Source organism: Gekko japonicus, unplaced genomic scaffold, assembly GCF_001447785.1.
Source record: "Gekko japonicus isolate JY-2015 unplaced genomic scaffold, Gekko_japonicus_V1.1 scaffold32, whole genome shotgun sequence".
NCBI classification, from domain to species: Eukaryota; Metazoa; Chordata; class Lepidosauria; order Squamata; family Gekkonidae; genus Gekko; species Gekko japonicus.
The window spans coordinates 2,054,162-2,067,283 of NW_015167527.1; the positions used below are offsets into that span (position 1 = coordinate 2,054,162).

The 13,122-nt window shown below is 41.7% G+C and overlaps 1 protein-coding gene across 1 annotated transcript in view; it reads right to left on the bottom strand.

The window, feature by feature from the left end:
* Positions 1 to 539: 539 nt before the first annotated feature.
* The window catches only part of PLEK2 (pleckstrin 2), a 14,729-nt gene continuing 2,146 nt past the window's right edge, over positions 540 to 13,122 (bottom strand). Inside the window, exons 2-9 of the mRNA XM_015413283.1 lie at positions 8,654 to 8,818; positions 7,010 to 7,191; positions 6,181 to 6,272; positions 5,359 to 5,546; positions 4,801 to 4,902; positions 4,031 to 4,224; positions 3,037 to 3,128; positions 540 to 1,827 (exon numbers count right to left, since the gene is read on the bottom strand). Of these exons, the coding sequence (XP_015268769.1) occupies positions 1,700 to 1,827; positions 3,037 to 3,128; positions 4,031 to 4,224; positions 4,801 to 4,902; positions 5,359 to 5,546; positions 6,181 to 6,272; positions 7,010 to 7,191; positions 8,654 to 8,818 (1,143 nt within the window). The 3' untranslated portion in view covers positions 540 to 1,699. The remainder of the gene's footprint in view (positions 1,828 to 3,036; positions 3,129 to 4,030; positions 4,225 to 4,800; positions 4,903 to 5,358; positions 5,547 to 6,180; positions 6,273 to 7,009; positions 7,192 to 8,653; positions 8,819 to 13,122) is intronic.

Sequence of the window (13,122 nt, forward strand, 5' to 3'; positions counted from 1 at the left end):
GGCTATGCAGAAACAGTTACCCCAAATAATATTATGGCCGGTTAGAGCAACATTTTCTAAAGAAACACACAATTTTATTTATTTTATTGCAAAATTATTACAAAAATGTATATGTCACTTTTCTGCCCAAGTAAGGTAATCAAGCTGCATAACAGTTCAAACATTATAAAAAACAATTATAACAAAACCTCAAATAGTATCAAAAGCACAGTAATTAAAGCACAGGACATGACGGAGGGATCATTGTGGAAATGTTGGACAAAACAAAAAGTCTTCACCTACAGGCAGAAGGCAGTGACAGAAGGGGAGCGATGAATATCCCTGAGGCGTAGGGTGTACAGGCCTTCCACTATGGTGGGAGACATCCCGCTGGTTACCCTTGTTGCCTACCACCGTGCCAAAATGGCAGCAGAAGAAAAAACAAAACACCACCATCATGGTCAGCACAGTGTTACTTCTGGGGAAAACCTGAAAATGCCATCACATAGCTCTAGGAACTGCTGGGAACTCTATGGTTTTACCCCAAGCTCCTGCCGGTTGCCAGGCATGGCTTGGTGCCACAGCGGAGAAAGAAGGTGGAGGCACCTGAAGCAGGGCCTCAGAAGATGGCCTTAGCAGTTGAATAACTTCATATGGGAGCAGGCAGTTTGTAGTTCAAATGACAGTAACTGTATACATCCAAATCTCAAGCCTTATAATCCTAAAAAAAATGATCTTCTGCAAGTGAAATGAAGGAACAATACATGATACAATGGCTAAATGCAGCAATGATTTCTCCTATCCTGATGAAAGGCACTTCTGCCCATCAGAGCTGAAGAAATTTCTACAGCACTGACAGCCATACTGGCCATTGAGCTGCTGTGGGCACACACTTCAATTATTTTTCCTTTATTCATACAGAGGTGATTAGGAGCAGAAGCTAGAAGCTTCAAGAGAAAACTGCCAGTGGCAATTTATAAAAAGGCAAACTTCACATTGGCTCCTCAGAAATAACCCCTTAGGAAAATTAGGAAATGAAGCTGGGGAAAACCTTTTCCTGAGACCACAAGGAGATGCTCCCAGTCAGAGTGATCAAATATTTGGACCAATTATCTATGTCTATTAACAATATTTATGCATAACTTTTCAGTGAGAGTATTCTCCAAGCATTCTTTGCATTAAAAAAATGAAAATATCTATTATCCAGAAATAAAACTAAAACCATCTAAAAACTGAGAACAACAAATATAAAGTGGCATATCCTTGTACAACAGGAAATGGTAGGAGTCCAGATAAAAGCGAACTGAGAGTCAAACTAGACATTATAGGTAGCATAAGTTGGGAAACAGATGCCTGACCCAACTTACTGCCACATGTATAAATGTGGGAATTTACCTTGAAAGCATTCCATTGCTCCATTTAGTCCCAGAGTGGGGAGGAGGGGCTTTCAGTTTCCCTCCTGCAGTGTTTTCATTAGTGGAAATTGCTGGGAGCGGGTAGTTTGCCCCTTCCTCTGGCTCCAAGAAATGGCCTTGGGGCGGCTACTTGACATTTCCTCTTGCTTCCGCCATGATCTTTCCCAATGAAGTAAGTGGCCAATCTGACCCAATGGTAAAACGTAGTATGTATCATACATCTCAAAGCCAACCATTGTATATACCCAACTGGCAGTCAGCTTGGTTGGATTCTGCATTTGTCCAGATATACTTTTGCATGGTTCTTAAGTTAGCCGTTTGATGGCCTCAATCCAGTGTGCTCTTTCTGTCTTGGAACTGGCCTGTATGTAGTAGTGAATGTCATTCTTAGTGATGATTTTGAAGAGATTACCTTGCACATTTCCTTTCACTCCTGCAAAAGGAAAAAAAGAAGCAACTGATTAGGAAAGCATAGGGACAATATGGGTGTGGTCACACGGCAAGCTTACCGCGATTTGTTCCCACTGTAGATTTGATTGGGAATATTTTTTTCAGATTCGGATGACCACACATTTCTCCCTGAACTGCTTGCATCGTGCAACAAGTCTCTGGGCACCATTCAGATAGCTGCACTTGCTGCTTGGGCGGCACAGCTTGTTTCTCAAAAAATTTTGGCTTTGCGCATGCACATATACACATGGCTGAATCACCGTTCCCACTGGGACTCGCCGTACTCCCTTGTTCTTGCAGGGCCCCCCCGAACAGCAAACAAAATTAACTAGTGATGTACAATTGAGCACTGGAGTCTATATAGGGCTGCCAAATCCCCCCGCCCCAGAGGCCCGTTCCCTGACGCCGGGGAATCGGGCCCCGGGGGGAACCCTGCCCCAGTGTGCACGTCACAGGGAAGTGACGTTATGACGCCGGGCACGCTGGGGGCGGGGCCACAGCCATACAAGGGAAAACTCTATGGTTTTCCCTTGTATGGTCGTGGCCCCGCTCCCATTTTTGATACACATAATGATATTCAACCCCGTTTTCATTTCTGTATCCCCTCACATCTTTACTTTGTTTTCTAAAAAATAAAAATATATCCTTGTGTATGAGCCAGCCATTTATGTAATGACAGTGGCAGCCATTTCTAAACGTTCTTTTCTAAGCTTCAGTGTTAATGACAATGGCTAAAGCTCTCTCGGCACAAGCTGGTAGTCCACATTAAGGATTATGGATAGAATATCTGGAAAGTACTTGATTTTTCGGGTGTAGGAAAACTCACTAGGGAACTGGGAGGATTGCGCGAGTGAGCCACTTTGGTGCGGGAGACGGATGCGGCCGTCTGATCAGCAATTTTAAATGCGACAGGGAACAGCGGTGAAATCCAATCAAAATGAACGTGTGACTATGGCCTATGACTGCTACAGCAGCAGTGATAAAGAGAAAGCAACTGAATCATGATATATGTGGGAAGAGGGAGAATGTGGAAGCAGTCTAAAGAAGTGGCACATTTTCAGTGTTATGTACTTATGTGGTCAGGGTTGGACTGGAAGAGAAAACGACCCTAGAAAAGGGCCCCTCCCCAGTCCACCCTGTTACTGCTCCAAAAAGGAAGGGGGAACAAGGCTGTTCTGGGCCCATCCCTCACCATGTGAGTGAGGTTGTGCCAGATGCCTCCTTGTGGCAGATTGCACATGGCCCTTACTTGGGGTCACGGTGGCATCAGTAGGAGGTGATGGCCTACCAGTCATTGAGACACTGGAATTTTTTCAGCAGCCTTAATGGCCAATCTGCCTCTATATGCGCATATACAGTCACCTCAAAAATCTTTTGTGTGAGCGGCTACACAGCAAGATGGAAACTAGATGTCTGCCCCCACCTAGGAGAATGGGAAAATAAACTCGCCAAATATGTAGTAATGGCAAAATTAACAACTTATTTGAGAAATAGATCAATCATTAAATTTGAGGCGAGATGGCGTATGTATTATACAAACAGGAGACAAATTTAGAATGAGAAGTAGTTCAAAAATTTGTGTACAAATGTATTAAAATGTAGAAGCAGAACGAGAATAAGCTTTAAATGTAACATCTTGAATATAAATGTATAAAGAAGTGAATCCTGAGCAGAAATATCCCTTACGTTATCATGAGATATATAACAGATTTTCTTTCTGTACTCTGATATTACATATTGTTATAAGTTACACTGAGTAAGTTGAGGTGGCAAAAATATATAATACCGAATATGTAGTAAAGATGAAATCAATAATGTAGATGTAAAACAGATAAGTTAAGGAATTTGAAATCCAGAATGTTGAATATAAATGTATCCCAACAGAAGTATCATTGCATTTAATAGTGTTTTAAAATTATAATGAAGGAGGTATTGGGGAGAAATGCTATTTTTAAATGAACCCTGTGTTATATAAATATTTTTGATACACATAATGATATTCAACCCCGTTTTCATTTCTGTATCCCCTCACATCTTTACTTTGTTTTCTAAAAAATAAAAATATATCCTTGTGTATGAGCCAGCCATTTATGTAATGACAGTGGCAGCCATTTCTAAACGTTCTTTTCTAAGCTTCCCTTCTGCTACTGTTCTGAGCTAGTGCAGTCACAGGTTAGGGGTCTGACCCCAGCCTCACAGAAGTCAGTATAAGAAGGAACTCAACAATGATGTTAGCTTTGTTTTTTTTTATGTCATGCAGAAAATAATCTAAAGTATTCGGAGTGTGTTGTTGCACCTTAGTGGGATCGTAGTAGTGCAGGAAAGCAGGGTCTGCTCTCAGGACAAAACGCCGCACCTTCCAGTTTTTCCTCTTGTGCCCCTGACAAGTTGAAAGAATAAAACTCAGTTAACTTTCCTTCTCAACATAGTCTCCTGAATGTCGGTTTTCAGGGTTTGGGGCTTATTCTCAAGGCAACAGGTTGAAATCTGAGGATACGTGATGGATTTTTTTTAAGGCCTTCATACAGGGTTGCTTCTGGTAACTACTGCATGTGTAAGTTGGAAATAGGAAGAAATTGTCACTAATAGCTCAATTAAAACGTTACATTTAGTGTAGTTAATCTTCATGTTTGTACAGTGAATAGTCCATTCAAAGCCACAAAATTGTGACTATGTGTGCACATTCTTGGCTATTTTCAGAGCACTATGATAAAGGGGAACAACCAGCTTCCTAAAGCTATTTGAACTGGTGTCAAATAATGTTATGGAAGAAACAAGGATTTCCTGGTCACTGTATTATTATGGGGCTTGGCCAGCCTTCTTTGAGAAGGTCATGCAGTAGGTGCTTCTCATGTATGCAGTTTAATAGTTAGGATTTTTTTTTGTTCCAATGAGCATTGCCACACACACACACACACACACATTGTTTGCCTTCATGATCCAAAGTGATAGTCACCTGTTTTATTAAGAAGCCTTGTTTTACAATTGTGCCACTCAGTTCAAGAGTATTAAGATGTAATTCGTCCTTTGAGCTGACTTTCTTCTTGTAGCTTTCTGCCTGTAATTAAATATTTTTTTTAATTGAAAGCTTTTTGGGGAAAAGAGACATTCATAATGCAAAGCATTGTGTTTTGGCCCTGATAATGAAGCGTTCAAAGCTCTATTATTTTGAAAGAAAAATTCCATACCCAAAGCAGCTTTTTTGCCAGGGGTAGGATTATTTTAAAAAATGTAGAAACAAAAATGTACAAACTGGCTTCCATTATTGCAGACCTGCATAAAAGCCAAGCTGCACCCAGTGTGAATACAGACTCAGTGCAAAGTCCAACTACTGTATCAGTTTTTAATCTAGGTCTTCAAAGCACTTGAAAGATTATTTTCAAATTATCTTTCAAGCAGTTTGTCATCTGAATCATATTTTGCTATTTGTTTTCCCCAATCACGGCATATGCATGGCCACCCTCAATTTTAAGTGTCATGACGAAGGGAGACCTGCCTTACAGAAATTGCTTACAAATGTATAGAGTGCAGTGGAATCATCTAAAAACTGCTCTGCCAGATCACCATTCCTCATGGCCTCAACACTCCGGGCTCCCAAGGGCTTGGTGAAATTTTCTTCCATCAGCACAGAGGCCAGTGTGACTGCTTCTAGCCGGGAGGCAGAAAATTGGTTGGAAATCAGCCAGTCCACCAGTGCAGCACCTGAGAAGAGGAAAAGCAGGCCTGAAGACCATCAAGGACAACCTGCAGCACACCTGTCACAAAGGCAAGGGGAGCTGGGCACTCTCACCCTTTCATGGAGAAAACTGCCATGACCGTTTCTTATTTATTTCTTTAACTCAGGCCAGCATAATTTTTTTACAGAACACTTTCTTCCCCCTTCCATTCTTCTATAAAGTCTCGGATTGCAGAGATATGAGATTGCCATCAGTTTATCACCCATCTCCACAAGTCAAACCATGGGTGTAAGTCCATGTCTTTTGCTAAACATTATCAGAAAGATGGGTTTCAGTACCATCCATAAATCTCCTGTAACGTATAGGTTAAGGCTTGAGGGGGATTAGATTAAAGAAGAAGAAAAGCTTTGCATGGAAGAGAAATAGCACTTAATATCCAAAGGGAGAGATGTTGGGGATGGGTGGGTGTCACACAGTAACCTGTAATTTCTTGCATCTAATCCCAGATATGTGAGATCTGATTATTGATACTGACTGAAAATATGCTATTTATTCTTTCACATTTATCAGTGCCAATTCTGATAATGAAAACATGTGGCTGGACCTTGATGAGCCCTTTTATATTAAGGAATACTGAAGTACTGAGAGGCTTTGTGTACCTGTAAAGCTTTCTTTATACATGTTGCCTTGTTCAGTGTTAGGCATCAGCTTAACTCCGCTACTGTTGTCATGCATTTTATCTACAATATGACTGTAAAAGAACAAAGAAGGGACAGTGTTAAGCAGAGAATCAGGTCTTGCCAAAATTCCTCAATCTCAACTCATGCAACCAATAATGAGCTCTGGCTTGTATCACAAGTGCCCCTTCCATGAATGGAAAACCTGGCAGGAATAACATAGGAATATAAAAATGCCTTCATAGGGCTGGTTCACACAAACACTTATACTTGATGACTTCAACACATTAAGTGACTTCTTGGTACATCTGAACAGGCCATCACAGACCATAGACAAAAGTTACTCTCTCCTCAAACACAATGCTTTTCAATCAAACCAGGTTCACACATTCAGCAGCCAGTTGTCAAGGGTAGAGTAATTAATGGTAGATAAATCATCTGTTGCATAAGCATGTGTTTATCAGGCTGTAGAGACAACAGAATAGCCACAAAGAGTTCAGTCTGTAGATGCTTATGCAGGGATTTGTCATACTGGCTCTTGGGTCTGTTGAGCTGTGGAGAGCTAGAAGGGAGACAGGCTATGATACACAGGTAGATAAATCATCTGTTGCATAAGCATGTGTTTATCAGGCTGTAGAGACAACAGAATTGCCACAAAGAGTTCAGTCTGTAGATGCTTATGCAGGGATTTGTCATACTGGCTCTTCTTGGGTCTGTTGAGCTGTGGAGAGCTAGAAGGGAGGCAGGCTATGATACACAGACACACACACGCGTCATAAGAACACAGTTTGAAGAATTGTGTTACACTTACTTCAGGCTGATATTTGAAGGCAGTTTGAAGGAATTTTTCATAAGGTGAAGCTGCTGGACTTGTTCTGGATAGCCAGCATGAATAGCACCGGTGATGTCCATTGCCCAAGCATCACGTTCTTCTCTGGAGCATGAATCGAGGAAATATTCGGTGTTGTTTTTTGTATTCAGTTTAATAACCAGCTACAAAATTAACAGTGCAAAGGGGAAAAAGGACTTATGGAATCTGCCAGATATTAGCAATGCCCAGCACGCCTCAGAACAGTGTAGTAAAATTTCATCCAAACAAGGAGAAACACAGATCTTGAACAGCTTTATGACCCTAGTTGCAAGCAGATATGATCAGGTGTTGTCTCAGATTGAGAGTTGGAAATCTTTTTTTAAAAGTTATGATAGCCATGCAGCTTCAGACGCTGTACTGGGAAATGGGCAATATTGTTCCCTTCTGCCTTCTCTTCTGGTTTACCATTAAACTCCTCAATTTGTAACACTAGAAAAGGACACTACTCATAAGAAATTTTTAAGCAGTATAGTAAGGTAAAGATTCCCTTGCTCGAAAGCCAGTCGAATCCGACTCTAGGGTTGCGGTGCTCATCTCCGTTTCAAAGCCGAAGAGCCAGCGCTGTCCGAAGACGTTTCCGTGGTCATGTGGCCGGCATGACTAAACACCAAGGTGCACAGAACGCTGTTACCTTCCCACTGAAGTGGTACCTATTTATCTACTTGCAATTTCTTGCTTTCGAAATGCTAGGTTGGCAGGAGCTAGAACTAGAGACGGGAGCTCACTCTGTCATGCGGCAACTTGGGTCTCGAATTGCTGAACTACCGACCTTCCACAGCCTGCAGTTCAGCGTCTTAACCACTTGAGCCACCGCAGCAGTAGAGTAGGGGGAGGCTTATTGAATGCAGTGCTGCTAAAGTGCTGCTAAAGGAACTCAAGAGAATGAGAAGAAACGGATGAGATTAGATGTGTGCTACAGCGGTGAAAAAGACAAATTTAGGGATTATTAGAAAAGGGACTGCAAAATACCCTCTCCCAAAATACTAGACCTCAAGGGCATCCAATGAAGCTAGTGGGCAGGACAGACAAAAACTTATTTACACAGTGAGTTATTAAAATATGGAATTCTCTGCCAGAGGATGTAGTGATGGCCACAGGCACACACAGTTTTAAAAAGGAATTAGATCCATGGAGAATAAGTCTATCAGTGGCTACTAGCCATGGTGACTGAGGGGAACCTCCACATTCAGAGGCAGTCAGCCTCAGAACCCCAGTACCAAGAGGCAACATCAGGGGAAGGCCTTGGCTTCTATGCCATGCTGTTGACCCTCCAGAGGAACTGGTTGGCCACTGTGAGAGACAGGATGCTGGATTAGATGGACCACTGGTCTGATCCAGCAAGGCTCTTCTTATGAATCTGGGACATTCTGGGTCAAATCATGCATTCTGTCTCTGAGTTATCAAAGCAAGGGTGCACTTTGGTCTGGTCAGAGGGGTGGTATAATGCAACTCTGAATGCCCCGGCAGAGACTCCACCCTCCCACATTCCAGCACAGCCTGATTCTATAATTTGTTCCCTTCATTTCCTACAGTCAATGCATCAACAATGTTTTTTTTATCAAATGGGCACCCTTTAGGTCATACCGGCCTGTTCTCAAACTCCAAACATGGGCAGGTGATTGTGCAGCAGTCCAGAAGAATTGTTCCTTTTGGAGAAGCTTCCTTCTTTCCTCCCACAAGTTTATAATAGAGCAGCCTGTCTTGGAGAAGAACAAACCACCTTGCCTTCCAGTTGTGGACAACATGCCCCTACAAACAAGAAATGGTGATTTTAGTAGCAGCTTGAAGCTATTTATTTATCAGTGTCAGTGTTGTATATCTGTGATTCCCACCCACCCTTATAAATCACACCTAATTTGTTTTAGCCTATATTAGACTAGTTTGTATATCGACAGATGTATTTTACCCATCAATATCAATCCCATTAGGTTTTTGCAACAATAATGTTGTTTCCCATCCATCCATACTAGGTGTGAGCACAATATACAGAGCTGTACCTATTTGCATAGAACAGCCTTGATGCTGCTTAGCTCTCCTTTACATAAGTTACTAGATGTGCACTCTCTGCACAAACTGAGTAGAGGATGCAAGCTCAGCTTCCAAGCATTTTTTAAAAAACCCTAAAACTAAACATCAAACTGGACTAGCATATTTCCATAAGTGAGGGGAAACCAGATATGATGGAATCCTTGTGACTGCCACCATGTAAAAAAATGCTGCAAGGGCCCAATCGTGATTTATGGAGGGGTGCAGCCATTTCTGCACTTGATAAAATATGGAGCAGGCCTGTAGCTACAATGGGGCATTTTAGGGCTCCATCCCTTCAAATGTGAGGCATACTCCACAACAGCTGCTGCCCCTCTCCCCCCACCCCTCCTCCCCCTCCTGTGATATTAAAAGGGCCCTCCAGCTGATCAGCAGGAGTATATGGCCTGCTGATCAGCTGGAGGGCCCTTTAAATCTTGCACCCATCCCTCTCCCTCCCCTCCTCCAAGATTGAAAGGGACCCTCCAGCTGATCAGCAGGCCCTCTAAATCAGGGGTGTCAAACATGCAGCCCAGGGGCTGGATTAGGCCCCTGGCGGGCTTCTATCAGGCCCACAGTGGAATTGGCTGTCTTCTGCTTCTTCCAGTTCTGCTGCTGTTGCGTCATCATAGGTTTGCAGCTTACAGGTACACACCTGAACAGCGTACTCAATATTGCAACAGCACAGACATTTTGATGCAATAATTCAGAGCAAGAGGTATCAGCTATCAGACACTGTTAAATAAACAAAATATTGCAAGAGTGCTAATGTTTTAAGCATGTTTTTATTTTAAGTAAAAAAAACCTTTGTGTTTGTGTCTGCAGAAGAAACAAACAGATTCATGCTCTAGGTCCAGATGATGTGATGCATAGCAGAGTCCTATGCTTAAAACAGGACTGTTACTAATATTTGTAGATATTAGCAAAAAAAATTGAGTTGGAACTAAAATATGCCTGAGCTGGTTTGTTTAGGATAAGCCAAGGACTTGTAATATTAAATCTAGTATTACCTAAGCACTCAAGAATTCAGTAGGATAACTCAACATCTTAACTAAAGAGCAGAGTTTCAATTGTCTGAGGGGGGGAGGGTTCTTAACGAAATCTAGACGGCCTCTCACAAAGCTCCTCCCCATTTCTAAAAGTAGTAGCTAAAAGGGCCATTCAAAAGACAGGGGTTTATATTAATTCTCTCTCACGAAATTTTGTAATGAAAAAAGTTTTAGTTGCTTTGCTGATCTTCTGAGTAGGCAGATTGTTTAAAACTTGAGTGCTTGTGCTTATCGCTGGAGAGCTGGCTAAACATTCTTCCTTACAATTCCCTTTGGAGCTGAATCATGGGATCTCATTTGCTTACCTATCTATGACTAAAGTACCAACAGTGATAATATTTCCTGCCCACTTCCTTTATAGCTTACCTGCCAACTTCTTCCCACCTTGTTTTCTACACTAAAGGAAGGCTACAGCAGACACTGTGGTAGGCATGATTTACTTCTCTCTGTGGGCCCCCCATCACTACACATACAGAAATATATGTATCATTCCTAAAGCACCAACCTTGCCTTAAAGTGCTTAAATGCAAGTTTTAGGGCTAAATTCCTCTCAAAATGTAGATACATGTAACTTTATCCCAACAGCCCTATGTAAATAGGAAAAGCCACTTCTGGAGGGGCATTCAGGACCAAAGATCTGTAAAGTGGTCAAAAGTTCCCTGCCCGCTCCTTCCCTGCTCCAAACATCCCCTTAGTAGTTTCTTTCCTTCCCAAACTGCCAAGTTCCCATTTGCACTTTTTCCCTGGCAGAACAAAGTTTGAGTCCACAGTGGCACCTTTAAGACCAACAAAGTTTTATTCAAGGTATGAGCTTTCGTGGGCATGCACACTTCCTCATATATATTGGAATGGAAGTTAACAGTCCATACATATAGGCAGAGGGTGAACAGCAAATTAGCATACAGCATAATGAAGATGTTTTAACAGATGCAAAGACCAAACAGGAATAACAAGCTAAGTTTATATGGTCACGATTTTTTGGATTTAAATACGGGAGAAAACACAGTGAAGCAAATCCTTTCCTTTCATTTATTAGCTTCATTGACCAGAGGTCTTAAGCCAAAGTGAAGCAAATCAATATGTCAAAATAGGAACCTGATGTATAAATATGTCCTTCTTAATTGTGGGATGTTAAGAGTAATTAACTGAGACTCTGTTGTTACACTCCATTCATTTCCTCTGAAGCATGGAGGCAACTAACATCATCCTTTTCTTTGAGGTGAGGTGAATGGTTCTGCAGTGTTATGTCTCCTCTGTCACCAGATCAGAGAAATACATTTCAATATTCATTTAATTACATTACAGTCACTATTCCAATACACTATTCCTAATGAGAAATATACTAAAATAAAGATGTATAGGCCTTCTTGGTGAGAATACATATGTAAGGACTGAATGAGTATAGCATAGGCAGTGAGATAAGAAACCAATATCCCTGTTAAGTCCTTACATATGTATTCTCACCAAGAAGGCCTATACATCCTTTTTATTTTAGTGTATTTTTCATCTGAAATAGTAGTAGATTGGAATAGTGATTGTAATGTAATGCAATGAATATTGGAATATATTTCTCTGTTCACCCTCTGCCTATATGTATGGTCTATTAAATTCCATTTTAATGTATCAGAGGAAGGTTGTGTGCAAACGAAAGCTCATACCTTGAAAAAAAGCTTTGTTGGTCTTAAAGGTGCCACTGTGGACTCAAACTTTGTTCTACTGCTTCAGACCAACACGGCTGCCCACCTGGATCTATTTTCCCTGGCAATTTGTGCTATTCCTGTTTTACAATTTGGGGGGAGTAGGTGATGCTAAGTGATGCTGACTCAGCTGAGAATAGCCAGCAAATCAATGGCTGGAGGAACAGATCCAACTCCGGATTTCTAGACACTGGTTCTCCATAAGTATCCAGACCCATGCAAAGCCAGCACGCCAGAGAAATGGGTTCTAACCTTTCTCCTTAACATGCAAAATTCCAGGTAAAGTTGTCACAGTTTTATATTGTGAATCAAAGCATTACTTGGATGAATACCATGAAGAATTTGTTTATATGAAGCTTTAAATTTCTACAGAACTGTCACTGTGTATAGTTTAACAATACATTCTCGGCACCAAATATTTCATGAGCTAAGAGTTCATTCCTGCCAACCTAGCAGTTCGAAAGCAAGAAATTGCAAGTAGATAAATAGGTACCAATTCGGTGGGAAGGTAACAACGTTCCGTGCACCTTGGTGTTTAGTCATGCCACATGACCACGGAAACGTCTTCGGACAGCGCTGGCTCTTTGGCTTTGAAACGGAAATGAGCACCACAACCCTAGAGTCGGATTCTACTGGCTTTTGAGCAAGGGAATCTTTACCTTTACCTTTTTTAAGAGTTCATTCTCAAATGGGAAAGCCTACCTCTGCATCATACCCCTTCAACCTACACACAGGGGTTGACATCTTTATGCTTATGGTTTCTTAGTTTTGTAAGAAGGAACAGATGATGATACAAGCCCCTAACATGAAATGGTACCGTGCAGATACAGATATTATGTATTTTATTGCCAGTTTTAACTTAATTAAGTTATCTTTGTTGTAAACTACCCTGAACCTTTCTTGCAGGGAAAGGAGGCCTAAGATGGTGTATAGGGTGTAAGATGGAGCTCTTGTGCCCAATACCACCACCGACAGCCTGAGCTTCATCGACTTTAAAATCAATTTGTTGTTGTTGTTGTTCAGTCGCACAGTCGAGTCCGACTCTTTGCGACCCCATGGACCAGATCACGCCAGGCCTTCCTGTCTTCCGCCGTCCTCTGAAGTTGGCTCAATTTCATGTTCGTTGCATCTATGACACTGTCCAACCATCTCATCCTTTGCCGTCCCCATCTTCTTTGACCTTCAATCTTTCCCAGCATCAGGGTCTTCTCCAGTGAGTGCTCCCTTCTCATTTGGTGGCCAAAGTATTTGAGCTTCAGTTTCATTATCTGGCCTTCCAGGG